Below are 26,309 nucleotides of genomic sequence, written 5' to 3'. Positions count from 1 at the left end.
AAAGAAAGACTAATAGTAATCATTGTGAAATACAAATTTGACAAAGTTTTCAAACACTTTGAAGTAGAAGAGAAGCAAATATAGATGACGTGAGTTCTTTCCTTCTGTAGCACCCATTGCAAAAGACAATTTCCCATCAAATCTTGATCTAACTAAAAGCTAAATGATACAACAATACTAATCAATTTGCTCAAGAATACCTTGATTGTACATTAGTCAAATCTGTATCAAGCTGTAAAAATAACTGTACTGAGATATTTTCTAGAATACTCAGTGTAGAAAATGAAGGTGTAATAAGCTGCTTGTGAAATAGTAATGAAAGGAACAAATGAAGTTTTACACTTCTTGGCATACAGCTGACTTATTTCTGTTCAAGGATCTAGCTTTGTATAGTAAGTATGCTGATGAGCGAGATGTTATCTCTTATGAAGATTTTATTGAAGTAAATGAGACAAAGAATTCCAGTTTAGCTTAGGAACAGATACGGAGATCACTCATAGTGGCAAAATAGTCAAGTGATAGTGTGAGGTCATCCAAGAATACATAGAAGTGAAGCATGTTAAAACGTTGTATTTGAAAGCCATATAACGTATATGGTTCTCTCCTTTCCATATGATAAGTGTGCTTGAAAATTTCCATAAGCTTTTAAACTATCTATAAAAGTGGTTTGAACAAAAAAGGCAAAAACCAAACAAACCCAAAACACACAAAAAACCAAAACACACCCGCCCCCACCCCTGCCCCAAGCCAAAAACCAACCTACCAAAAACCACCAACAAACCAAACAAACCCCAAGATCGTAACTTTCTGTTGACCAGCAAGGCTTCACTTACCAACTGGGCAGTTTTGGTACCATAATGATTTACAAATTGTGCTGTATTTACGGGGAGGCGCTTCCCTGCTTTCTGTTTAGGAAGTGATGTATTGTGATTTGTAGGCAAACAGTTATGCACAGAAAAGAGGAAAAGCATTTACTGGAGTCTGAAGTGGTAACTCCTAATACAGCACATGTTATATGCTGGATGCTGATCTTGTTGGGATGTTAGGGTAGGTATTATCATGCTGAAGGCTTATGATTTTTTACCTTTATATTTGGTCTCAAGTGCGAAGGAGCTCTGTAAACTGGAAAAAAATTTAGGCATTTAATGTTAAAAATGGCCTACTGACTATGTATTTCATAAGGAATTCTTACTAATCAGAGTCAGAGTAGGTCTATAGTACCAGAACCTTGTGGGTTCAGCCCAGAGGAAAAATTTCTTGCTCTTTCAAAGTTAACTATATTTAATGTTCCTCATAGCTTAGTATAGAAGCACGCGGTAAGGTATCGATCATAACTTTAAATTGCACCTTGTTCATTTGTCCATGTATATCACAACTACCTTTCACATGAATTTTCTGTGTGTATAACTTCCATACTCTGCCCCAGGAGATTGTTTTATTAATATTTGTGGATTTAGAGAAATACTTTTTGTCCTAAAGGATCCCAAAGCCTTTTCAAATAATGTAACCCACTTTTTTGTAGTTGAGTTGCATATTAATTCCATGTGTGTCTGAAAAAAGCCTGCAACCTAAATATGTGTGTGTTCAGAAAAGAAGTGTAAGGGCCAGGAAGTCTGTTTCCTTTAATTCCAAGAGTTTCGTCATCTTTGGAGGTGGTCATGCAAGTAGACTTGCAGCACGTTTATTTTGTGCAGGTCAAACAGCACATTTGACTTGAAATCATGATCAGAGAGAAACAATCTCATACTGATCTCTCTCATCAACTTTTACATCTAAATATATGTATGCAATGGAGGGATTATTTTCCAAGTGTGTTCTTGCTTTGGAACATACACTGTCCTTTCTTTGTACCATATCTTTGACCTCTGTTCCTGTAGTAGTTACACTTTTGTCTTGAACCTTTAAGGATGATACTACAAATTACTGGGGCCTGGGATTCATTTTGGATTTTCATTCCCAAATGAAAAAGATTAAGGAATAGACAAAGCACCAGGAAGGAGGTTGGGAGGGAAATATTCTGGAGAAGCTGGGTAGGTCAGAAAGTGGCACATTGAACTTGTAATGAGGAACGTTCCTTCTGCTCCATGATGTCCTTCATAGGCATTCAGTAGTCTCTGATGGGGAGGAATGTAATACAGATTTGGAGGTTAGTATGGTGAAGAAAATGTGAAAGTGGACATGAAAGTGGAATGTGAGCGTAAAGCATTGGAACTGTAGCAAGAGGATGTCAGTGTTTTCTTACCAGATTACACGAGATTTGTGGATACTTGGATTTTTCATAACTATTGCAGCTCTACAGGATATGTTATCAGCTTGTTTAGACAGCTGTTCATGATGTGGTCAGTGTTAGTGTGATGGCAGTGGTGTAGGAAAATCTTGTCTGTTCTGGTTTGCCTACCTGGAAACGGGCAGATGGGGCCAAGTTTTCATTAACTGTCTATTTATAGCTGCATTTGGGTAGCAAGCTGTAGGGATAGGTGTAGGTCAGGAATTGTTTTCACTTCCCACTTGTCAGCTCAGGAGTTGATAACATGGAAATAAAAGCATGTGAAGTGTTAAGATTTGTCATACCAACTCTTGCCATTCATTGGCTCTGTGGTAAAATGTATGTGTAAGTCCAGTGTAACTGAAGTCACAGAAATGATACTTAATGGCCTATACAAAATACTGAAGAAAATTAGAAACAAGCTTGGCTACTGTATTCTGACTCTTTTCCTCTGTGCTTTTAAAAAAAAAAAAAAAAAAACACAACAGACTAACCATGAAACCCAAACCTATGATCAATGTGTGGACGCGTAGTGTGAAGAGTTTACAATAGTCCTTAATTTGATACTTAAAATATTTCATTAGCCTTTGAGGAGAGACAATTCAAAATGTATTTCTTCTGTCCAGCTGAAGGAGGTAATATTTCATTATGTTGACTTCTGCTTGGCCGTTTACTGAGGTATTTTGAATGTAAACTTGAAATCTTTTTTTTTTAGCATTCTTCTGTTTATGGCTGCATGGAACTACATCATGATAGCAGTACAGGCAAACTACCTACTAGCTGCTTTGAGGACAGCTAATCAAAGGGTGGTTCTGAAAATTCAAGGATACTTGTGTATTTGGTGGTCATATGGTGATTGTCCCTGTAGAATCACCTTATGTTTCTTTTCTTGGCACTCTTTTAGGATGCTTTTTAAAGAAAGCCGAAGTGTTCACAATCACCTCACTTCTGCTCCGTGAGTATAATATTGACAATTTACTAGTATCTGTACATTGTTCATAGCATCTTTTCTCACCTTCACGCTACCTTTTTTCGGACAGAGGGGAGGAAAGGAGACATTTTGGGATTTGTTTGAAGAGACTTACGATGTTAATTTTTTTTAATGCTTTAATTTAGACATATAACTGTAATATTCTTGTGGCATTATATTTTAACTCAGTTATGAAGTTAAAATAGATAACTCAACTGGATATTCATTCTTGGATTAACGCCTTTTACTCAAAGTATTTCAAAGCACTATACACTACCTAAATTTTGCTGTGCAGCACACTAAATTGAACTCAGACTGCAGTACTTCCTGCTCTTTTCTTTTCCTCATAAGTATCTCTAACCATAGAAGGCTATATATCTTAGCAGAATTTTACCTTCTTGATTTTCAGACAACGCTGTGTCCCTCTCGGGAGCTGCCTGCATTCAGCCAGAATTCAAATAAACAGTTATGACTTTGAATAACACCCAAATTGCAACCTTTGTGATAAATATGATTAACATAGGATATTTTTCTGCATAATAGCAAAACTGAGTCATGGTACACCTACAGTAAGGTCTTTTTTTAACAAGGCATATTCATAGTTGCTTAGGAAAGGAGAATAAATGACCTATAAGATGTAAATCTGTTGATCCTCTTGAAATAGAAATGAGAAAAGGTGTGAAATGCTTAACTTCTAAGCTGAAGCTGATGACTAATAATCCTTAATGCTATCTTTGCTCGCATAACTGCAGTTGGTGCTATGGTGTTCACTTACAGTGCAAAAGAACCTGGAAGTTTGTTAAATGGCTTCTTGCAACAAACAGAAGTTAGATACAACTGTTTAACAGTTGATAAGCAGCAAAACACTTTGGGGGGGGAAGCAACTGTTTTTATGTGGTTTGAAATATAAATGAGAACATGACGCATACTCCTCAGTGACAAAAACATCAACGTAAACTGAAATTATATAACTATTATAGATTACTTCAGTTTAGACAAAGCTCTGCTAAGTAGACAAACTCTTAAGATTATAAGAGGCTGAAATGACTTGATATTTTGAAGTTTCTCTAAATTTGAAAAGTGAAAAATAGCTCTCCTGATATATATCAGGTTATGTCAGCAATTCAGTGAATTTTGCATCTAATTTACTTAGAGGTACATGACAAAAAAATGGATTAAAAGTGTGCTTGTTCTATTCCCCCTATAGTTTAACGCATTTTCTATTTCAAGGATATTTTATTATTAAAGCTGGACTCCAGTAGTCATCCTTCTAGTTTATTGGGATATAATCAGGGTAACAGTTAAAACTAAAATGACGTGCCTTTCTTTTGTCTTCTGATGTGCATGTATCTTCACTGTTTTAGGGCAAAGAAGAAGGTGATTCTGGCCCCTAAACCCAAAGTGAAGGTAAATGCCTATTTGGATATCTGAATTTTATATGACCATTGGTACAACCTGTTTTCTGCCTCTGATCCAGAAAAATTCTGGCAGAAGGGTTCCATCAGCAAATGCTATAAGAGCTTATTGACTTGGTGGTGTATTACTTTAAAGAAAGTAGTACAAAAGACTTCTGTGTAGCTTTGTAACTTTAAGCTATATTAGCTTTTTGAAAATTGTCTACAAAGAGGTATTAGTTCCAGTAGAGTTTCACATTTTTTAATGTGTGCTTTGTGTTTGTTTTCAGCTTGTACTAAATTTGGCAACACTGGAAAAATGTGTGGTTGGGAGGATAACGTAGTAAGTTGATAGAGGTTCTCATTAGACACATCTAGGTGTTGTCTTAGTTCAGTAGCAATTTTACCTAGCAATTGGATTAGATACCCTTTTCTTCACAGCATAGGTTATTCTTAACTGTGTGGGGCACTTTTAGTTATGTGGAGCAACAGGACTAGGTTTTTAAATACAAATATTGAATTAGCACACAGGACTCCAACACCTAGATATCATAGGTATCTTAATATGAAAATTTCAATAGTAGATCTTCGGTTCATCTGAATTTATGGAATAATAGTGTTACACTGAAGAAGACTTTAGATCTGCTCCAGAAAGGCTATTAAACCTGTCTTTTCTTATCTCTTCATTCTCAGGACTCCAGTCCAAAGAAAGAACAGAAAACCTGTATGTCTTCAGTCAATTCAAGTTGCGCTACTGTCCTGAGTTCCAGCACACCTGTCTGCACCCCAGCCAGCTCTAGCTGCACGCCAGCTCCAGAGACGATCTGCTTGGATGACTCACTGGATGAAGACCTCTCTTTCCACCCACCCTCACTGGACTCTATTTCTGATGCTCTGGCAGTTATCAATAATGGTGCCAAGGGATCACCTCTTGGGTCCACCATAGACACACCAACATCCAGACCTCGCCCTGGGCTGAGGGAAGAGAAACTAGCAAGCATTATGAGTAAGTTGCCCCTGGCAACTTCAAAGAAAGTAGAGCCCACTCAAACACCCCATTCATCAAGTCTTATTGCTGGTCACACAGGGCCAGTACCAAAGAAACCCCAGGACCTAGTTCACACTGGTATCTCTTCAGGCCTTATTGCTGGATCTTCAATTCAAAATCCTAAGGTTTCCTTAGAGCCTTTGCCAGCCAAACTACTTCAGCAAGGACTACAGAGGTCAAGCCAGATCCAAGCTGCTTCCTCCTCTTCGCAGACTCATGTTTCTTCCTCTAAGACCCAAGCAGCTATTTCCACCTCCTCTCAAAGAACCAAGGATGCTAATATCTTGGTATCATCTTCTGAGGCTCAAGGTGGTTCTTCCTCAACATCACAAGCGACAAAGGTGCACCAGCATTCAGCTGTACAGCAGAAATATGTATCTCCTTTACAAGCAACTATTAGTAAATCACAGACCAATCCAGTGGTGAAATTGAGTAGTAATCCCAAACTGTCTTGCTCATCACCAGTCATCAAGACTCAAGATAAGTCTGTAGGATATCGCCTGCCTTTGTCTAATCCCTCATCTGGAAGTGGCTCTCAAGTGTCTCACCCACTGGTTTCTCGGACAACATCCAGCACCTCTACCTCTAGTAACTATTTAGCCAAGGCTATGGTGTCACAAGTTTCTTCCCAGGGTTTCAAGCCTCCCTTCTCCATGGCTGCCTCTCCCAAACCTGCTGCCTCTCCCAAGCCCACTGCATCTAAGCCCTCTGTGACACCCAAGCCCAATGCATCACCTAAATTTTCATCCAAGTCCACCTCATCCCCCAGGCCTGCAACAACACCCAGTTCTTCCAGTTCAAGTGCACTAGTTTCCCAGAGTAGTCACTCCAGCAACAACCCCCTTCATAAACAGACCAGTGGTGTAAATATCAGTAGGCAGTCTCCCACAATGAATTTGCTGCCCTCTAATCGCACCTCAGGCCTTCAGCCTGCAAAGAACCCTCAGGCTTCTTCAAAATTGCCCAACTCTTCTCCTTCTGGAACTGTTGGTAAAAATAATTTGGGTGGAGTTGGAATGAATGTACCTGCCAGCAGAGGCAGTAACCTTAACTCAAGTGGAGCTAGTAGGACTAGTCTGTCTGGGGGAGCAGGAAGTGGAACACAGGGTGCTACTAAACAATTGTCAACTCCACACAGACCATCTTCTGCCTCAGGGTCTCCAGTTGTAGCAGCCAGTGTGCAGGTACGCATCTAACAAGTTTACATTTAAACCTTACAGTAATATTTATCACACTTATTTTGTAAACATTCTTTCTTGCAATATCTTGATTTGAAAATGTGTCCTAAATTTAATGTTTATACTTTACTAAGCATAAATGCTAATACTGGTGAAACTTTCACACTAGTGAGTAGGTATTTCCAGCTGATGTGAAATGCAAGGATCAGTGTGGAATGAATCCTCACTGTAAAATGTTGGTTGGTCTATACTAGTCTATACAATTCACTTTTGTTTTTGTTTTTTTTTTAAGAGCACTAGAAAAGGTAAGCTTTGTGTGGCCATATTTTCAGGGGATGTGGTATTTTCTTGCATAATTGGATTTGTGTATTCTTGCATATTTACCTATTTGTAATGATGGTGGTCATATGAAAAGGTGTCTAGGTACATTTGTTACCAAGCTTCATGATTAACTTGCAAAACTAGAGTTCAGTTGCTTATGGTTTGAGTATAATGCAAGACTTGTATTTAAAATTAATACTTGCAAGGGCTTTTTCTTAGTATTTGTGATTATGTATTATATTTTGTAGGATCTAGTCAAACTGCATGAGACACCTCATTAATATATAAATATCCTAGAAATTGTTTGAGAGAGCACTTATGCAGAACTTTGTCACTGGAGATAAAACAAGTCGTACAAAACAAATATTTTGAAAATACTGTTGTTCTAAAACCCATGCAAACCTATTATTTACCCAGAAGACAACCTGCTTTTCCAAGTTGTGCATTCTTCTTACTGGGAATGATTTAATTACTGAGATGATTTGAGGTTTTGCTCTCTTTATTGCGCTCTCTATCCTGAATTCTTCACTACTTAAGTAAAGTTAAGAAAAGCAGTATCACTGTAAATCAGAGTCTTGGTGTACAGCAAATGGAAAAGCTTTGTATTTTTCTGAACAATGTACAGAGCTATTGCATGGTAGTGATGTATACTCAGCTTTTAACGATGGTTTATAATCTTTCAGCTTGCTATGAAATTTTTCTTCATGCAGCTGAATGACAGGAGGAAGACGATTTTTACAAGACATTTCTATGGTCTTTCATCCTACTGCACCTTAAGTCTGTTACAATAAACAAGAAATGTATGGCAGGCCGTGACACAGCCTTATCATTATTTTGAGTACTTTGAATGAAAGAAACCACAACCCATATGCTGTGTAAGGGCCACTGAGGTACCACATAGGGCCTAGAGAAGAGCTGAGCCAGATACAGTGCAGTCTGGGTACTCTGGAAGGTGCCTGGAGGAGACAAAAAAGGCTACAGTGAATGGACTGGGAACAGAGTTGTTTCTTCCTGGTGCAGTCAACAGAATCCAGTGGTTACAATTGCTGTGATGGAGAAGAAAATGGGAAATAGGTGTGGTAGTGCTTAAAGATGACAGATGAGGGAAGTAAGTAGTATTGTGTTGGATGATGAGATGAACTCTGGCAAACCTTCCTGTAGTTAAAGGCAAGTAATTTTTTTTTAGAAACACTGATCACCTGGGAACGAAGTGCATTTTGGCAGACAGTGATATTGAAGAGGACTGGAGGGGGTGTGGTGGATAATCAAGTAACATGAGTGCATACTGTAATACAGCAAAATAAGGTGTGTTGGTATATAGAAGGGGGAAATCAGCTAGAGGTACTGAGCAGCATATGGTATCGCTAAAATAATTATTGTGACTTTACATGTGGGTTTTTTGGACACTTCAGAAGTTACTTTGATAACGTAGAAATGGTTCAGAAGAGTGGTGCAAGGAAGATAAACCATGGAATAAGGCTGTTGCTACTGTGCAGACTGAGGCTTGGTCAGTGGAGTACGTTCAAGAGAACATTAGAATCAAATTACCTCCCAGTCCAAGTACACTGAAGGGGAAGAGATTTGTGATAAAAGGGCTTTATTTAGCCTTAAAGATATAATGGCTGGCTGCTGAACTTAATTCCAGACTAGTTGTCAGGTACAATGTACTAAGGAGTTAGTTACCCCTCTTAAAACTTTGCATACAACTGAAAGTGAATCTCCTTTGCATTAAGGGTTTAGGGATTTAATTTCTATCTGAGTTGCTATTAATCAGTCAGAAGATGAGAATGGTACCTGAGTTGCTCATTAGAATATCCTGGTCTGCTTACATTGAAGATCAGACTAGATGATTTCATGTGACAATAAAGATGTTCCTAACTAGGAAGAGTTTCCAAGAAGTGTTTCCCTCTTTTCCCCTTTTGATTGACAGTTATTTACCAGAATATAAGCTTACACCTGCTCTAGCTCTGCAGAAATTTTACTCTGGAATACTCTATTAAGTTACATCTTAAGAACACAAAGCCAAAGTAATCTAAAATTCAGCAATTATCAGGTGTGATTTCCTTAAAAAGCTCTACCTACCATTAGTACTCTTGAGCAGAATCTGGTTTAGACTTTTAAGGATCTCAGTGGCTCAGATTTACATGAGCAGGATGAACCCTTTCATGAAGTGCTATCATAGGTGAGATAAATAGAAACATCTGAACAGCAACTTCTTTAGGGCATTCTCTGTAGCTCTTTCCATCGCTGAACTTCTCTCTCCTCCTTTTTGAGAGAGTAAGCAAGGTCTTGGCAGAGCACATTACAAAGCTTCTTTCTGTTTTCAGGCATTTTACAAATCCACAATTGCAAGAGATTACTGTATAGCTTTTATTTTGTTGCACAGTAAAGATTACATAGTGAACAGTTGTCTTTTTTGTAGATAGGCTTATTGTGAAATTAGTACTTTTAAAGGCAAAAGAGAATACTCATGTATGTTGACGTTTTTAATCCTTTTTTTTTTCCTACTTGTGGGATGGAGTATGTCTTAGAAGCTGTCACTCCTAAGATGACCAATACAAACACTTGCTAAGAATATCACATCTGTAGTTGTTTACGATTAGAGGGTTACTGTTTTAAAATTTTGTGTTTTCTTGTAAGCAACAACTAACCTTTCTTTAGCTGCTTTCATCTGAACACCTTAAGACCAAAACTGGTAATAGAAATATTATCCCTGCTAGGAGTTTTCATCACTTTGCTGTTTCTGTAAGTTGATACTACAGAACTCAAGGAGACCTCATTTTAAGCTCACGTGTTCATTAAAATGATTCTAAGTTTTGGTTTTAGTTGAGGCTTACTTGTATAAATGCACAGGTTTGAAGTCCTCTTCAGTCTGAGTCTTCTTAACTCAAATATCTAAAATATCTGAGCTTGAGTCTGATTCAAAATGCTTTCTATACTAACTGGTTTGTAGTAGATCATTAGAGAATTGAACACTAGCATATAAAATTACTGTATGCATATGTCCTGGTTTCAGCTGGGATAGAGTTAATTTTCTTCTTAGCTGGTATAGTGCTGTGTTTTGGATTTAGTGTGAGAATAATGTTGATAACACACTGATGTTTTAGTTGTTGCTAAGTAGCGCTTATCCCAAGTCAAGGAGTTTTCAGTTTCCCATGCTCTGCCAGCAAGCAGGTATGCCAGAAGCTGGGAGGGAGCATAGCCAGGACAGCTGACCTGAACTAGCCAAAGGGATATTCCATACCATAGAACATCATGCCCAGTATCTAAACTGGGGGGAGTTGGCTGGGAGGGGCAGATCGCTGCTTCGGGCATCGGTCAGCAGGTGGTGAGCAATGGCATTGTGCATCACCTGTCTTTTCTTGGGTCTTATTTCTTTTTTGTTGTTGTTTGTTATATTCCTTTGCAATACAATTATTATTATATTAGTAGTAGTAGTATTTTATTTTACTTTTATTAAACTGTTCTTATCTCAATCCATGAGTTTTACTTTTTTTTTCCCTCCTCCCCATCCCACTGGGAGGGGGGAGGGGGAAGCAGCTGCATGGTGCTTAGTTGCTGGCTGGGGTTAAACCACGACAGCATAGTGAAGGAAAGATTGTTAAACAAGAATGAGCTGTTTCAATGTTAGAGGATTTAATGTGATTTGGGAGCTGTTGTAGCTAAAATGTTCTGGCTAATCTTGCATTTTCATTTTTAAACTACAGTGAATTTAACTTCATTGTGACCTATGTAGAGTGGAGAGATTATTTGCCTTTGCCTTTTGCTTTGACATGTGCATACACACCTATACATACATATGTATGTCTGCATCTTGGTAACTTGACTTCTCTTGAAGTGGTGGGGGTTCTTATGTATGAATCTTAATTTTCAAAAATCATTGCTTCTAAGCAACCTCTTTAGAAATAAAATGTTCTGTTAAGACCCAGATTTGGAGAGGGGAGAGTAATACTGTGCTTCTGAAGAACTTCAGATCTACATCTGATAATTTCGTATTATTAATCTAATAGAAGATGCTGCATTAGATTCTGACTGTAGACCTAGTGCATAATTAGAAAGGAGATAGAGGAAATTACCTGCAAGGCTGATGAGAAAAACATGAGATGAACCATACTGTCATGTCTGAAACTGAGATATAATTGTACTTGCTTAGCAGATGAACAGTGGGAAGACCTCCTAGGCAGATATTTATTAATAGTTTAATACACTTCTTAATAGGGCCACACTCAACAGAAAATAGTCGATTCTTGTCTCCTTAAAGAATACAACTCAAAGCTTTAAAATCTTGAAGTACTCCTTTTCTTTGTACAGTCAACAGCAGGAGCATCATTACTGGCTAATGCCTCACCTCTGACTCTCATGGCATCACCCCTGTCTGTAACCAGTCAGAACGTGACGTCTGCACCATTAACTCCTTTTGGGATGCTGGGTGGCCTTGTTCCTGTGACCGTGCCCTTCCAGTTTCCCTTGGAGCTGCTTGGCTTTGGGACGGACACAGCTGGAGTGACAACCACCTCGGGATCTACCTCAGCGGCTTTCCACCACAGCCTAACTCAGAGTGAGTGGAATTAGTTATCACACTGTGCTATAAGGAAAGGTGCATCCTGAAAATGGAAATTAAGAATGGAAGCAATAAAGTTTTGAGAGACTCAAATTTGGTTCATGAAAATTCCTACAGGAGAGCAAATGTGATTTCTTTGCTGGTAAAACTTTGTTTATGTAATTAGTCAAATGTTATGAATCACCTTTGATAAGCTTAACTTCATTGTTACATTCACAGTATATACTTAGTTTTGAACGTGCTTTTTTGGGTTAACTTTTAATCCCTTATCTTTAGAAAGGAATATAGCTTAAAAGTCTCCAAATGTCACAATACAAATAGACTGAATATGGTGATTCCTCAAAATATCCTTAGCTCAGTAATCTCAGATATCAAAGAGTTCTCTTATGAGGAAGTATCAACCAAGATGGCATTTATTTTTCCCGATTGCTTAGAAAGAAATTCTTTAGGTTTTTAACCTATATCAATTTTTGGTCTTTCTGCCAAAGGAAATGATATGAAGAGTTGCATCCCAATAGTGAGGCATGGACCTTGCTCTGACTTTTGATTAACCATATCTGAATAGGTCTGTTTCTGTTGACTTATTGCAGCTGTCAGAATGCTATCAGGTATTTATTTTTTGTTGTTGAGATACATCTTCAGAAATCTGTGCAAATTAGCATGCTACTATAGCTACACTATAAAAATAAAAACTTCCTATTTCACAAAGGCTGCCTCTGTCCTTAAGATTTATTTTTTCATCTTTGTTGCTCACCTTTTTTTTTTTTTTTTCCCCAGACTTACTGAAGGGTTTACAGCCAGGTGCTCAGCACGCAGCAACGCTGTCTCACTCACCTCTGCCTGCTCACTTGCAGCAAGCTTACACAGGTAAAGACATATTTTTCCTATTACTTATTTTTAACTTAAAAGTCAGATTTCTGCCCTAGACTGAAATAAAATGTACACCAGAACTGAAATTGGTTTAGAGAAGATGCAACACAGGGACAAGCTTTGGTAGCAGTAGACAGTACATATTCTATTGTAGCAGTATTTTTGGAATCTGAACAATTTTTTTTCTACTTGTCTTCAATGTCAGGAACAAAAAAAGTTCAAAAACTTCAATAATACTTTATTGTAGCAGTTCTAGAAACCGAAGTGTACAAATTCAACTGGTGGGGAAAAAAGGAATACTACTTACTGGATGCTAACATGATTGTTTACAGGTTGCATAAAGTCTGTATTGGCGAGATTGTTTTTTCCACTTAATTTTAATTTCTCCTTTGGAGGAGAAACTGACCTTCCAACTAGAAGCTTCTTCATGTTTCTTGTAAGAGTGTGTACATGTGTGAACAGTGTGATGGTTTCCTAGTGGAAGATCTGCCTTCCCTGGGAATTTTATCCTTGATAAGAGTTGCACATTTTGATTGAGAAGAGAAGGTTTAAGTAGAACATCTCCTTTTTCTGTTTGTAAGGCTTAGAGCTGAAAAAACTGTCATAAAGCTTTAGAAAGTGCAGTTTAGAGTGTACTCCTTTCTTTGCCACCTGTAGGGTTTTGGGGGTTTTTTTTGCCAGGAGAAGGAACAGGAAGGGTGACAATGTCTTGGCTGGGAGTTCTTCATCCTGTTCTTAGAGTCCTTGGCACCAAAAAACTGGGCAGTGTTGCTCTAAGAGGCTGTGAAAACAAACCAATTGGCTATATTTGGTACAACCTTAACTTTTTGTCACAGTGAGTGCCATGGGTTGAATACTAAAAATGCTTTATTAAAATGTAAAGGCTTCTAAAGAAAGGCCTTATTTTAAAATGTTTTTTTTAGTATCCCAAGCTGCAACTTAATCTTTAGAATGATGGTACGTTTTGGTATGAAGCCTGATACCTCAGGTTTCAACTGTGCTATTTGTAATAAATGAACTACAGAGAAGATGCAGAGTCTTCCACCGTATAAAGACAATGTACTTTTTGGTGATGCTAAAGCTGAACATGCCACATTCCTGTCTCTTTTGCTGTGAGTTATAAAAATAAAAGTTTACTCATGCTTTTATTCTTGCCTTTCTTTTCCTGTCTCTAAACTGCAGATGGAGGCCAAAGTAAAGGGGACACTAAGTTACAGCGGAAAAACCAGTGACTTCTGGACAAGCAAGGGAGCTGAAGCAGTTCTGGTTGGCTGACAGAATCTGCCCAGTTGGGAAAGTGCTTATTGTCACAGGGCTGCTGTTTCTGTCGATGTTTACATATTCTGATCCCAAGCACTGTGGTGAGAGGAAGAAGAAAAAGAAAACAATACTTGATCAAAGAGAGAAGGAAAAGGAGGACTGGTCCTCCTGGTCATGCAGACTGGTCATAGTTTGATCTTGCCTAAAGAAACAAGTTTTTTTATCTGCTCTGATTGGCTTTTAAAAGAAATTGATCGTCAAACCCACAGCAGCACAAAGATTTTTTTTTTTTTTTTTTTTCCGGGTGATGTCCAATGAAGAGTTGAAAGTGTGAGAGGAGTTAGAATAGGTATCTCCATCCATTGTGTAAGGTGGAATCATCCACTTCATTAGTGCCCGAAGTGCCCAGTATAAGATTATGTGTAGGTCCTGAGTGTACTATATGGTTGTGGACCAAAGGTTATGTAGAGTAGAGGTGGTGCTGGGATACTTTGCATTATAATTAAACCCTTACACAAATGCAGTTTCTGATACGGGCATTTTTCCAGCTTTACAAGGCTGTTTGGCTTTAGGGAGCCTACAGATGTATGCAGTCTCATTAGAGAGCTGTCTTCAAAAAGAGATCTCCTGGTACATCGACATGTGAGACACAGACTACTGGGAAATCCCTTGCTCCTGGTTTGATTTTTTTTTTTTTTAATATAAAGATTCTTATTTAAGGGAGGAAGGGGATGGAAATTTTTCCATTTACATGAAAAGGAAGCCCACATTTTATTGGTCAGACTAGCATTTCTTTACCACATCTTTTTTTTTTAAAGGCACACTGATTTTTCAGTCCTTCCATTTGTTAAACTTTCTTTTCCTTTGCCTTGTGCCTATCTGCTACTGAAATTAAGTAATGTTCTATTAATGTCTTTTATAAAACACAGCCGGTTCTTTACTCATTCTAGATCTTCCTCATCTTTCATCTAACTCCTCCCAAAAGCCATGCATTATACTGATTTGCTAGTTAAAGAAAGCTGATTGTGACCTATTCCAGAGCCAGGTTAATACTGCTTCAGGCATTAGCCAAAGAGGAGTCGTTCAAAAGCGACCAGAGGTGCCTTCTCTTCTGGGGGCTGAATGGGTTGTCTCCAGCATTTCCAGCCCCTGCTGGCCTGGGGAGTTCCTGACCTGAGCTCTTCCTTACATGGTAGCACAAGACTGCAAAGCTGGCTTTTTTTTTTTTGGATAGCAATACATCGACTGGTTCATTTATAAGGTTAGGAGGTATCCGGCACATGTTGCACTTTCGACACTAGGACAGAACTTTGCTGTTGAGTCCCTTGCGCTGTCAGATAAAAGGTGAGAATGGCAGAAACTGAAATAAGTTATAGGGGAAAGGAGCAAATAAAATAGTACGATGCTCTCCTTCAACCCCAATACATTCCTTTGATCAGAGATCCTGAAATTCCTAGTAGCTACTCTTTCCAGTAGTTTGATTTGAGATTGAACCAGTGACTACTGGTTATCTTACACCTTCTAGAGAGACTTTGACCCATGGATAATGAATCTTCAGTGTTTTTGCTAGATTAACTTATAGCTTTCAGGTTTCTTTTACATGTGATTTATTTTTCTTAGACCAGACAACAATTTCTTTTCTATTTAGAGCTCATTTTAATTTTATATAAATATATATACGTGAATTTAAAATAATATATATTGTGTATTTAGTATAAAAATGTTGAGTTGAGCTCAGCAATAAATGTTTTTGCACAACACTTCTGTGAAAGACAGATTGAATTAAAATAAGATGCATTACTTCGTTAATTTCACTCCACAGCATCTGCCAATTAAATGCCTTTTAGCTAGTGCTAATGTTTTGTATGTGGCGTGTTGATTAGATAAGCTTGCATCTCCATCATCAATGTTATTTAGAGTTGAAACATACAGCTACGTAGACTCTGGCATTCTTAATACTGTGCAAATTCTGTCAAAATACCATAAACTATTTAGAATGCAAGCTTTATCTGATTTTTTTTCTCTTTTCTCCAGGAAGGGTTGAAGGAAGACAACTTTTGTTTTTGAGGCCTAACAGTTCTGGCAGGATGCTAATTCTCTGAACTGTGTCAAACCTGATACTTTTTAACAATGCATGTAGCTAAGGGAGTTGCAGCAGTGAGCCATCAGGCAGCAATATATTTAGAAGACCCTGTCCTAAGAGAGTTCTACCTCTTCTATGTTTTCCTCATCAAGGCATCTCATTCAAATTGCCATCTTTTGTCTTCATACTTAATTTTAGATTGGGAGACTTGGAGCCCTTTATAACTACAGCACAAATTTCCTTTCAGCATTCCTCTCTTCCTGGAAGTATGCCTCATCTTCAGTTGAGGAGTATCCTCTCTAAATCTTAAGGAGGGTAGGAGTAGTCCTGTCTCTGTGGCCTATTGAGCTTCTCAGTCTTGGGAAACAGGTAAACTACTTATTATGGAAACAGGTAGTAGGATGATGAGAATAAAGATGACCATACATTGTTTGTGAAGCCAGTTCAAACAGCCCCCCAGAGGGTAACTGTTTTCAGTCATTGCTCTCCTGAGCTTCTTTGGAATCAGCAACATAGTGATGAACAGGTCTACATTCCCTGTTCCCCATTCTCCCTGGTTAAACCTAGCAAGGCCAAATCAAAGGAAATAATAGGGTGGCTCCCAGAGATCTTTGCAGGTAGCATAAACACGATAGGGAAGTGAAAGATTTCTGCAACGTCCAAATGCAAAATTAGGTTAATGTTTTACTGTTTTCTGCACAGCAGCTCTTCTAAAGACATTTTCCCCCGAGTTTTTACTACTTTTTAAGGGCCTTTGTTAATAAATAAACTGTAGTTGTACATACTAAATAACCCTCAGTATTCACAAGCAATAAGAAAGCCAAGTAGAGCTGTCTTTTCCAGGCAGCAGGGCTGAACTTGGTTTGGGGACTGTACATGAGCTAACATGTCAAGCTCACTGAAAGCCCCAAACAAATGCAAGCAATAATTTCAAACACAGGTTTTAAATGTTAAAACTGTCTGGGTAATATTTTCTGCTACATGATCCAAAGTCCCAAAAGTTGTGGTAGCTATTTTAAATCCTTTCAAGACATTTGCAAAGAAAGAAGGCAGGCTAGATGAAAAACAGGCTGCAAAGTTTTCTGATACCTTGGACTATAACTGCAGTGTTCTCCCACTCCAAGATGCAAATGGCCTAAATCACTTTGTCCAGCCTTCTCTGTTGATTTGAGATACATGACTAATACTGATCAACTAAGTCCCAAGTGTGGATGCTGTGGGTTTCACATCTGTTTTCTGCTAATCAGAAGTAACTTTTAATTACCTGGGTTCTGCTTCTTGTTTGAATCCGATCAAAGTTGTCTGATGCACAGATTCGGGGGTGGGACAGGTGCCAAGAGCCTGTTTCCTTCCTGCAGTCCCATCACCTGACCCTTCCTCCACACTCCTTCTCCACTTGGTGCAAGACCCTTGAGGACACGAAAACAGAGAAATCCTGCAACTCTCCCAAGCTGCCATCAGTTGTGTGAACCATTAACCCTCTGGGAGTCATCTTGGACTCCAACTAACTTTATCACATTTGCTGCTACATTCGTAAAATGAACTTTTGGCTGTATTTATTAGCAAATCTTAATCTAGTTTACAGTTTTTGGTTTTCTTTTGAGTAGTTTTTGCCCACAGATGGATTAGAAGTGTTGGGGTGTTTGGGTTGTTGGTTTGGTTTTGGGGTTTGGTTTTTTTTTTTTTGAGTGAATTGGTGAAGGCACAGTGGTCCCTCTTCTGCTTTTGTTTTGGATTTATTTGAAGATGGCATTGCAGGGAAAACCTGCAGCCAAGCCAAGCTGTGGAAGGCTTCCTCCAATACCTAACTTTCATCTTTTGCTGAATTGGGGGGAAATCATTAAAGGGACGCTTGCTTTTTGTTTGGGTTTGGGGTTTTTCTTTTTCCATAAAATGAACCAGAAGGTAAAAGCAGTAGGTAAATGACTGATTAATTAACACTTTATGCAATTTTAATTTTATAGAAATTAAAAAGAGGTTGGTAGATTTTGATTGGTCCTAGCTCTGGTGAAATGGCTGTTACCCTCCATGACTTACTTGATTCAGGCCTTTGTCCTTTGTTTAAGTGCCTTTTTTTTTTAATTTTATTTCCCTACCCTCTTTAAACTGTTCTCAGAGATCCTGAAGTGCTGGAAGGCATTTTGGAGGAAAATCTTAAGCTTGCCAAGATGGCTTTATGCTGTTATACTATTTTTTCCCTTTTGTAAAGAAAAAAAAAAGTGTGTAATGTGTGTAACTTCATAGCTGCTGTACCATGGCATTGGTTCTGTGTGCTTGTGCGTTCTTTCTCTCACACTCACACACGTGCACACACACACATACAGCAATATTACTGAGAAACCTGTTCATCCTTCTACATTCTGCTGGCTCTGTTAAACGCTTAAAGGTGAACGTTTGTGCAAAGATGGCAGTACAATAAAAGAGTGTGTGTGTGAGTGTGCGTAAATGTGCATGAGAGAAAGGAAATGGCTAATGGGAATGAAACTTCTTGCATTTTTCTCTGAAGGTTTTAAATTTGGATCTTAATTAGGTCACAAGTAAAACATTATGGGCCCTGTCTGGCAACCTTACTAAATACTGGACCACTTCACACAATTACTGAGTCTGAGGCAAAGATGTGTGGCTGACAACCCCAAGGAGGTGGGGGAGAAAGAAGGTTAAAATAGCAGCTTGCAACAAGTTTGAGTTGAGATGAATTGCAAGGAATCTTGTCTGTGGCTAGTCACATCTGCTTGACACCAGTTATTGCAACGATTCTCACATTTGCCAAAGTTGTCACTTTCTACTGTGCATCATATGCAAGAACGAATTTGGTAAAACCTGCAAGAGTGCAGCTGCTAATTGAAGTTAAACCTGGCTATGCTTCACATGCTGCCTGAATCATTCACCATTAAGTACTTTTCTAGTTGTACTTTTTCTCAATTTATTGAGATTTCATTAATGATTTGTTCTCTTAATGAACAGTAAGTTCATGTGGTGTTAGCCGCAAGTGAACCCTCATAATAATGTCTGTGCTTGTTTCCTTGTTCTCTGACAAAATTAGCAATCTGCAATAGATCTTCTAGTGATTTTAACAATTCTGTGGCGAGGATCTATCTAACTTACGATTATTGTAAGTGTGCATACCTGAAATTAGCAATTCACTTGTTGACCAAATGCTGAACTTAAGGTAACACGTATGCATCACTAGACTGCTAGTTCTGTGATGTGCTTCCTCTGGGGAAGATCTAATTTTGAGTTGCAGTATGAAAAGGAAGCGTTTACTTTCCAGAATGGGAATGGAATGAAGAGTCCTTCATAGTTGGAGAACCCAGCTAGAGAGCAGAAAATAAGATATCCAATACAACATGTTCCTGTGGCAGAGAATAGCCTAACTGCTATTTCAGTTCTTAGCTTGTCTTCACATGCTTGAGTGAACCTGTTTATGTAAACTAGGCCATAGGCAGATTTCTTCTACCACTCTAATGGTGGCAGTCAAAGATAGGACTATTGCTGGTAGCTCAGCCAGTTGGAGTGATAGGGTGCTGCTTAATCTGCCTTAGGTGCATCAGTGAAGGTACTGCAGTGGAGTTTGCCACATCCACCTGTGGCAGTAAAGTGAGCTAACGTGGCTCTTCTGATGCTGTTTAATGCCTTTTGGACACACATGCTCTTTATCCTAGGCTGATCTATGAGATGGGGAGTCTACAGCTGGTGGTAATGGTTGACTGTTGCAGTCTTTTTTAACAAATGCAGCTGTTGTGAAAATCTGTGTCTGTCTACCGCTTAAGAAATCGCTGCCAAAATAAGCAGCCAGAAGTATGCTTACTGGGCCACAGGGAAGATAACCGTTGTGTAGGGGAATGCTTTGTTTGTGGAAACTTCTGGTGTGGCTTCATCATCCTTTTTCTGTGACCCAGTGATCCCTTGCTGCTGTAAGAGCCGTTTGGGGCCATAGAAAGCCCTGCTGCTGCTATGAGTTATGCTGAGAGATCAGCATGGCCTGGAACTGGCCCAGAACTGGGGAAGTACAAAGATTCCCTACAGCTGTTTTTGCACACTCCTCATAAATAAAACTGTGCTAATCTTGTCAGTAGTCAAGGATATAGGTCTGTATTTTGTAGCCACTTTTGACAGCTATAATTCTACAGAGCAACTCTGGAAAAAAGAAAAATACATGTTTTGTATCTAGAAGTGAATTTCGGTCTCTTCCCTTGCTGTCATCTCCTGCTTAAATAATAACCATTAACCAGTAAGTTTTTCTTTATGGTGAAGTAATCAAAAGCAAGCAGTGTATGCTATGTTTGACTCCTATCATGCCTAATACCTAAGGGGTTTTGTTTGGGTTTTTGGTGGTTTCTTTTGCCCAGCACTGTGTGCAGATGTATTTTATCAACAGATAGTTATGTTTGTTACTGTCTAGTACCAAGAGAAAAAGGGAGGGAGAGAATCAACCAAAACCAGTCAGGAAATGCCACCATCATAGGCCAAACCAAGTAGCTGCTGAGGCAGCCAGAGCTTCTTTGAGACGTACCAGATTTCACCAGAGGAGTGGGGAGTGGGGGAAGAAACTTTCTTGTGCTCTCAGCTTTTTCCAGATAAGGCCTTAGTTTGATTAGTAGTCACTAATATCAACTATGCAGATAAGTATTTACGTGTTTCAGTGTTACCTGCATTCCTTCCCCCAGCTACCCCTCTTAACACATACTGAAGTTTTACCCAAAGAAAATGGAATATTTTTTGAATGTCTGTACTGCAGAAGTCTTTTTTGCTAATGTGAAGAAAGAAATTTGTATTTTAAAAAAGAAACCCTTTCACTGGTGCAACACCTAGTGTCAAGTGTCATGAAGTTGCTTCGAGAGGGAAGCTAAAATCACCACTTGTGACAGGTTGTAGTCTGAGAGTTTTTTAGAATATTCAACTCTCAAAATTGGTTTAAGAAGCTGCAGCAATGGTTTTTAATGTACAGATTGGATTTGGGGAGAAACTAATGAGACATCCCAGGTTTCCTTCCAATATCAGAAGTGAATTAAATCAGTTTCTCACTTAAATGAAGTTGCTTCTAAACAAGGGGAGTTATCAGCTACACAGTAGCTGGATCTTTAAATAAAAGCTAAATCACGATCCCCAGGTATTTCTCACTGATCTTTTAGTCTTGTTGTGTGTAACTACAAATAACAATTTAGCTCAGAGGTGAGAACTGTAGTGTGTGTTTTATTGCCGGTGATTCCATCATGTAGCAATTAGTACCATGTTCTTGCATAGTTCTCAAGATCCATACTGGAAATAGATGGAGAAATTTTATTTTTGGACTACTGTTTAAAAAAAATTACAAAACTAACTAGTACTTTTTACCCCCAAAAGTCTACTAAGCAGTGTTATATTTTAGCAGTTAAACTAGTACCCTTGTTATGTGATTTGTCTCTTGTAGTCTTCTTTTACTGAGGGTTAGAAGCATTTCATGAGTAATCCTTAAAATGTTGGCATTCTCTAGCTTGAAGTCAGGTGCTTATAATAAAAGGGCATCTGTGATGATAAGTTCTGATACAAAAGCACTATGTTCAGAATACTTCATTGTGGAAAAAAAAAACAGGTGTGGGTGCAAGTCTGTTTAGTTCTGCCTGATAAAGAGGCTCAGTGAAGAACAGAGCGTCCAAATACCTGCCTGCACAGCTGATGGTAGTGCGGAACATTCCCTTGACAGAGGTTTGGCCTCAGTATCCTTTGTTTGGTGTCACTTTTAGTATATATATATATATATATTTTAGCAAGTTTGGATATAGTCAGCTTAACTCTACCTGACTTGCTGTGATCCCCAGGACAATGAAAGGCTGAGAAACAGATGGACAAAGTGTTTTCCTGCCTTTCACTAGGTAGCTCAGAACAAACAGCTGGCCAAGTGTTTTGTTATAAACGAATGTTAAATCACAGCTAGAATTCTTTGCATTCCTTGGCTTCAAACAAAGGAATGTGCAGTTACTACGAGATGGCAAACCTGTTTGAGTTGGTGATCCGTGTGATGCTTTACTCAGTCCAGCATGAATTTGTACAAGGTCACCTTCCTCCTTTTAGTACTCACATATTTCGGATCATAGGGCTTAGTGACGGAGAGAGGATCCCATCAGCCATGTGCTTACCTGATGAACTCTCCAGAGAAACTCCCCTGTGAAATGCTCCCCTCTTGTGACAACAAGCCTGAACTACCAAATGCAGCTACATTTGGGTGGTTAGCACCACTTTCATTTGGATTTTTAGGGAGGTGTGTTCCAATAACTTCAAGGGATACTGTGTTTTAAATGTGTGATTTCTTTCCTCTCTCCTTATAAAACTGGACCTGAACGCAAGTTTTGAGTTGTTGGATTTTTTTGTAATAATCTCAGGACCTGAAAGATTGTAGCATTTAGTGTGTCTTAAAAATGATGTACTGTACCAGCCATGGATTTTGTAAATACACCTGTCTCCCTTTTTTGTATTTTAATTTTTTAAAAGTGTGTAAGGCTCTTTGCCAGAGGAACTGGTGCCTGCTTAATTTCCATCCTGAACTGAAGCAGGAAAAGGAAGAAGCTGCTGCCACAAAAGCCCGCATCAGTTCCAAATGTGTATATTGTTCTGGTCAGTTTAATGGCTGTTAGTCTTTTGTTAGTTGGGAAGCCGTTTGTTCCCCTGCACATTCCCAGTTGCGGCCAGCAGAGCCCTATCTGGGAGACTAATTTTAACTCTCTTCTGTGTGACTACTTGATGTTTTCACTCCTTCCAGATACTCAGGTTTGCTATCCCTGAGAAGTCTGATGTTTTCAGAGGTCAGGACTATTGGCCCTCTGCAAGAATAGATGGACAGCATGTCTCATTTTACCAGTGCTTTGCTCCAAACACAGTAATAGGGTTTGTATCCTGCAAACCTTGCAGATAATGCCGCCTCCACCTGTTCAGAGAGGGACTTGCCCTTTTATTTTCTGCTTTTCTGAAAGGAGTGCAAAGGTTGGGTTTTTTTGTTGTGGGGTGGTTTTTTTTTTTTTTGGCAGCAGACTTTGCTCTGGGATCCAACGTTGCGGGCAGACCCCTGTTCTGCAGTAGGAGCCTTACTCAATTCGGCGTAGCTGTTCCCTGTCCCTGTGACAGGCTTTTTTTCATGAGTGTACTTTTTTTTTTAATGTCATGTGTCTGTGCTGTATTAAATAAAGAGGAATGTACATATTAGCTCTGTCTCTGTGATTTCTCACAAAAATAAAGATGTAAAAAGCTCTCACTTGAAGGGTTGTTGCTTGCGGCTTTTTGTTGGGTTTTTCATTGTTGAGGGTGGGGGGGTTGCTAGCTTTTTTCAGTCAGGGCTACCACAACGGCAAGGGAAATACTGCAAGCAAGAAGCAGCATTTTAAAACTATCGGAGGATTAGTATGAGAAGGGAGCTCTCCCCTTTTGGGGTGCCTTATTTCAAGGCGAAGTCTGGCGTCCTGCCCTGATGTACGAGCTGAAGGAAACGCCCGTTCCCGCTCCCTCACTCCCAGGCCAGGCCGCCACCCCCGCCTCGCCACCAACGGTTCCTCCCCGCGCTCCCAGTGGGCTACGCGGCAGGCGTCTTCCGGTCCGCGAGCCGCGCGCGGGGAGGTGCTGTCCAGTCAGCGGCCTTCAACGCGTTCCATAAAAGGAAGAGGGGCGGGGACAGGAGAGAAGTACCGGCATAGAAAAATGCCTTCTGTAGCAGCCCCAGTGGCCTAATGGATAAGGCATTGGCCTCCTAAGCCAGGGATTGTGGGTTCGAGTCCCATCTGGGGTGGGTGCTTTTTTTTTTTTTTTCTTTTTTTGCCTGTTTTTTTTCTTTTCCTTCTTCTTTTTCTTTCTTTCTTTCTTTCTTTCCTCCTCCCCCCCCCCGGGACGGCCGTAACCGGCAGGAGCTCTGCAGCGCTCGAACTGCGCCGGCTTTCCCGAGCGCCGGCCTTGAGCCGCGGGTCTGCGTCTCCTGGGTTCTCTCAGCGTCCCCCGTCGGTTCTAACGAGCCGTAGATCGTTTAGACCTCAGAAACACGCGTGGGCTGCTCGGGGGCGGGGAGGGGCCGCGGCCCAACTCGGCTTCCCGCAGCGGGATTGGGCCCCTCGGGTGCCTCCCAGTGACCCCGCTCCGGTGATGTGCGGAAAGCAGACTCCACAATCTATAAGATTGTAAAGTAGGTATGTTTATTCAGCGCTGGGCAGTACGGGGGGCAATCCCAACAAAGTCGTGCTCGCCGCAACGTGGCAACTTGCTTCAAACTGCAGTTAAGTGTTGCATGTGCATAAGATTTCCCAACACGCCTATACGTATGGATGACCTATCCCCGCTTCGTATTGAAATTAGTTCCAAGAAGTCGTTTCCATAGACTCCTCCCGGTTGCGCTTGCGCAGTGCTTCCTTATGGTGGTCGTCGGGGGTCGTAGAGATGAAGGCTGATGGCTCTTTTTCGTCACCGCCAGTAACTTTTTGTTCTTGGGCGGACTCAGTTACTCCTTGGCTCTTGCTCAAACCGCGGGGTCGGTTTCAACCGCTTCTCAAGGCAAGTTTCCGATTCTTACCAGGAACTGTCCTTTGTGAGGAGCCATAAGGCTTCTTCGTCAGTTTATTTGCACAAGAGTTAACAAATCATTAAGCAACATCTTATCCACTAAGATTCCCTTAACTCCTTCCCTCACCGGTACCTTCGGCCGGCGCCAACGGCCCGGCAGCGGGTCGCTCGTCCCCCAACCCAACGGCCTAGCGCGCGGGTGGGGGGGGGGGGGGGGGCAGGGGGGGGGAAGGAGGGGGCGGGGCGCACGCACGGGCCTCGGCACGGCCTCGCCTCGACGCTCGACCTTCGGCACTTGACCTCCACTGATTGTGGGGGTAGGAGAAGACGATCGTTCGACTCGGCGCTCGATAGCCCGCGCTGGCGGAGCCGCGCCTTGAAGCGTGCGCAGCCTCGCCTCCTCCGCGCCCTGCGGCCGAGGGGCGCGAGGCAGAGTGAAGCCCGCGCGCGCCGGCCGCTTCCTTATTGGCCGCCGCAGCGAGGCGGCGGCGCTCGATTGGTCGATGGGCGGGCGGGGGAGGGGCGGAAGATGGCGGCGCTGGGCCCTCCGCTGCGAACCTTGCGCGGGCTCCTGCGGGAGCTCCGCCACGCCAGCGGCCGGGCGGGCCGCTCTTATCGCGACACGCCCGCCTACCGGCACATCGTCGCGGCCTTCCGCGCCCACCGGGTACGGGCGGGCTCCCCGCACCTGCCCCTCCCTCCTGCCTCCTCCCTGGGGAGCTGAGCTGAGCCGAGCTGAGCCGAGGCGGGGGTGCCCCTGCCCGCGGCCGCGCAGCCCAGGGCGGGAGCCCGTGGCCTCGGGGGGAGGTGAAGTCTCCGGGGCTTGTTCCCTCCTCTCCGCAGGTCACCAGCGAGAAGCTGTGCCGGGCCCAGCAGGAGCTGCACTTCCAGGCTGCCACCTACCTCTGCCTCCTCCGCAGCGTCCGGGAGCACGCGGCCCTTCACCAGGAGTACCACGGCAAGGGGGAGCGCTCGCCGGAGGAGGTCGCCGGCCTGGTGGGCTTCAGGTTGCCTCAGCAGCCGGGAGGGAAGGGTTAAGATGCTGCTGCTGTGTTACCTATTTATTCCTGAATAAATATCCTGGAATTATCGAAACGGGCTGGGTTTTCTTGCTCGTGTTTTCTGTCAGTTTGAAGTTGCTGGTGTGGTGTGACAAAGCCGTAACGGGGAATCCCTCCCTCAGTGTATCAAGCGTACCGGACCCACCCCTTCGATCTGAACGTGTGGTATGACAGGCAGCCTCCACGGAATGAGAGAAAGGCTGTTTGTAGTGGAAAAACAAGACAGCCTTCACTGCTGAACTGTTTGTCTGAGGAGTTGCAAGGGTTGTTGGTTCCCCCCTCAAAATCTGTAGGTAGGAGAATTTCACTGTAGGGTTTTCCAGCCATGTTCTGTGTGGGGGGAATTTTCTACTCTCCCAAGAGCAAAGGCACTTTCTTTGGAACATTAGTGGATTCTGGCGAGTGCTGCAGTAGCACCAACCTCTCTCACTTTAAAGATCCCCCCCCCCCCCGCCCATGGCGGTGAGCTAGTGGTAACAATTCAGAGAGACAAATACTACTTAATGAATTACATGTTTCTCAGTGTCTCTGAGCGGTCGACTCTGCGACTGTGGGCTTCCTATGCTGTTACTGTGAATCTGAGAAAAACCTCATTAGGCAGTGAACTGATGACTGCCAGTTACACTAGATACACAAATCAGGCTGCCATTTTCTTGCTTGTCTTGCAATCTGGAACAGAAAGTTTCTTTTTATAAGAAAAGAAATACTGGCTTGAATTGTTGCTGCCCTCTTCTCAGAAGAGCGTTGAATTATATGCACGATACGTAAGAAATCTGTAATAAG

General features: G+C 41.1%; 2 protein-coding genes and 1 non-coding gene across 3 annotated transcripts in view; all 3 read left to right on the top strand.

Moving 5' to 3' along the window:
- Positions 1–14,137, top strand: part of UBN2 (ubinuclein 2) — a 47,709-nt gene extending 33,572 nt beyond the window's left edge. Inside the window, exons 12-17 of the mRNA XM_050892926.1 lie at positions 3,171–3,221; positions 4,601–4,643; positions 5,324–6,862; positions 11,489–11,735; positions 12,516–12,605; positions 13,791–14,137. Coding sequence (XP_050748883.1) covers positions 3,171–3,221; positions 4,601–4,643; positions 5,324–6,862; positions 11,489–11,735; positions 12,516–12,605; positions 13,791–13,840 — 2,020 coding nt within the window. The 3' untranslated portion in view covers positions 13,841–14,137. The remainder of the gene's footprint in view (positions 1–3,170; positions 3,222–4,600; positions 4,644–5,323; positions 6,863–11,488; positions 11,736–12,515; positions 12,606–13,790) is intronic.
- Positions 14,138–23,631: 9,494 nt separating this feature from the next.
- Positions 23,632–23,704, top strand: TRNAR-CCU (transfer RNA arginine (anticodon CCU)). Its single transcript has one exon. It is a non-coding gene; the product is annotated as a tRNA-Arg (tRNA).
- Positions 23,705–24,994: 1,290 nt separating this feature from the next.
- FMC1 (formation of mitochondrial complex V assembly factor 1 homolog) lies at positions 24,995–25,563 on the top strand. Its single transcript, XM_050902863.1, has 2 exons — positions 24,995–25,132; positions 25,309–25,563. The coding sequence occupies exons 1-2, from the start codon at positions 24,995–24,997 to the stop codon at positions 25,501–25,503; spliced, it is 333 nt and encodes a 110-aa protein (XP_050758820.1). The 3' UTR covers positions 25,504–25,563.
- Positions 25,564–26,309: the final 746 nt, after the last annotated feature.

This window comes from Gymnogyps californianus, chromosome 1 (assembly GCF_018139145.2).
Source record: "Gymnogyps californianus isolate 813 chromosome 1, ASM1813914v2, whole genome shotgun sequence".
Taxonomy (NCBI): Eukaryota; Metazoa; Chordata; class Aves; order Accipitriformes; family Cathartidae; genus Gymnogyps; species Gymnogyps californianus.
The sequence above is the reverse complement of the archived record's forward strand: the minus strand, read 5'-3'. Positions and strand labels throughout refer to the sequence as shown.

Bases quoted from the DNA above. Each gene is read 5' to 3' on its own strand.
- FMC1 (XM_050902863.1), top strand. From the start codon at position 24,995: ATGGCGGCGCTGGGCCCTCCGCTGCGAACCTTGCGCGGGCTCCTGCGG. The intron at 25,133-25,308 runs GTACGGGCGGGC...TCCTCTCCGCAG, and splicing joins CGGCCTTCCGCGCCCACCGG to GTCACCAGCGAGAAGCTGTG.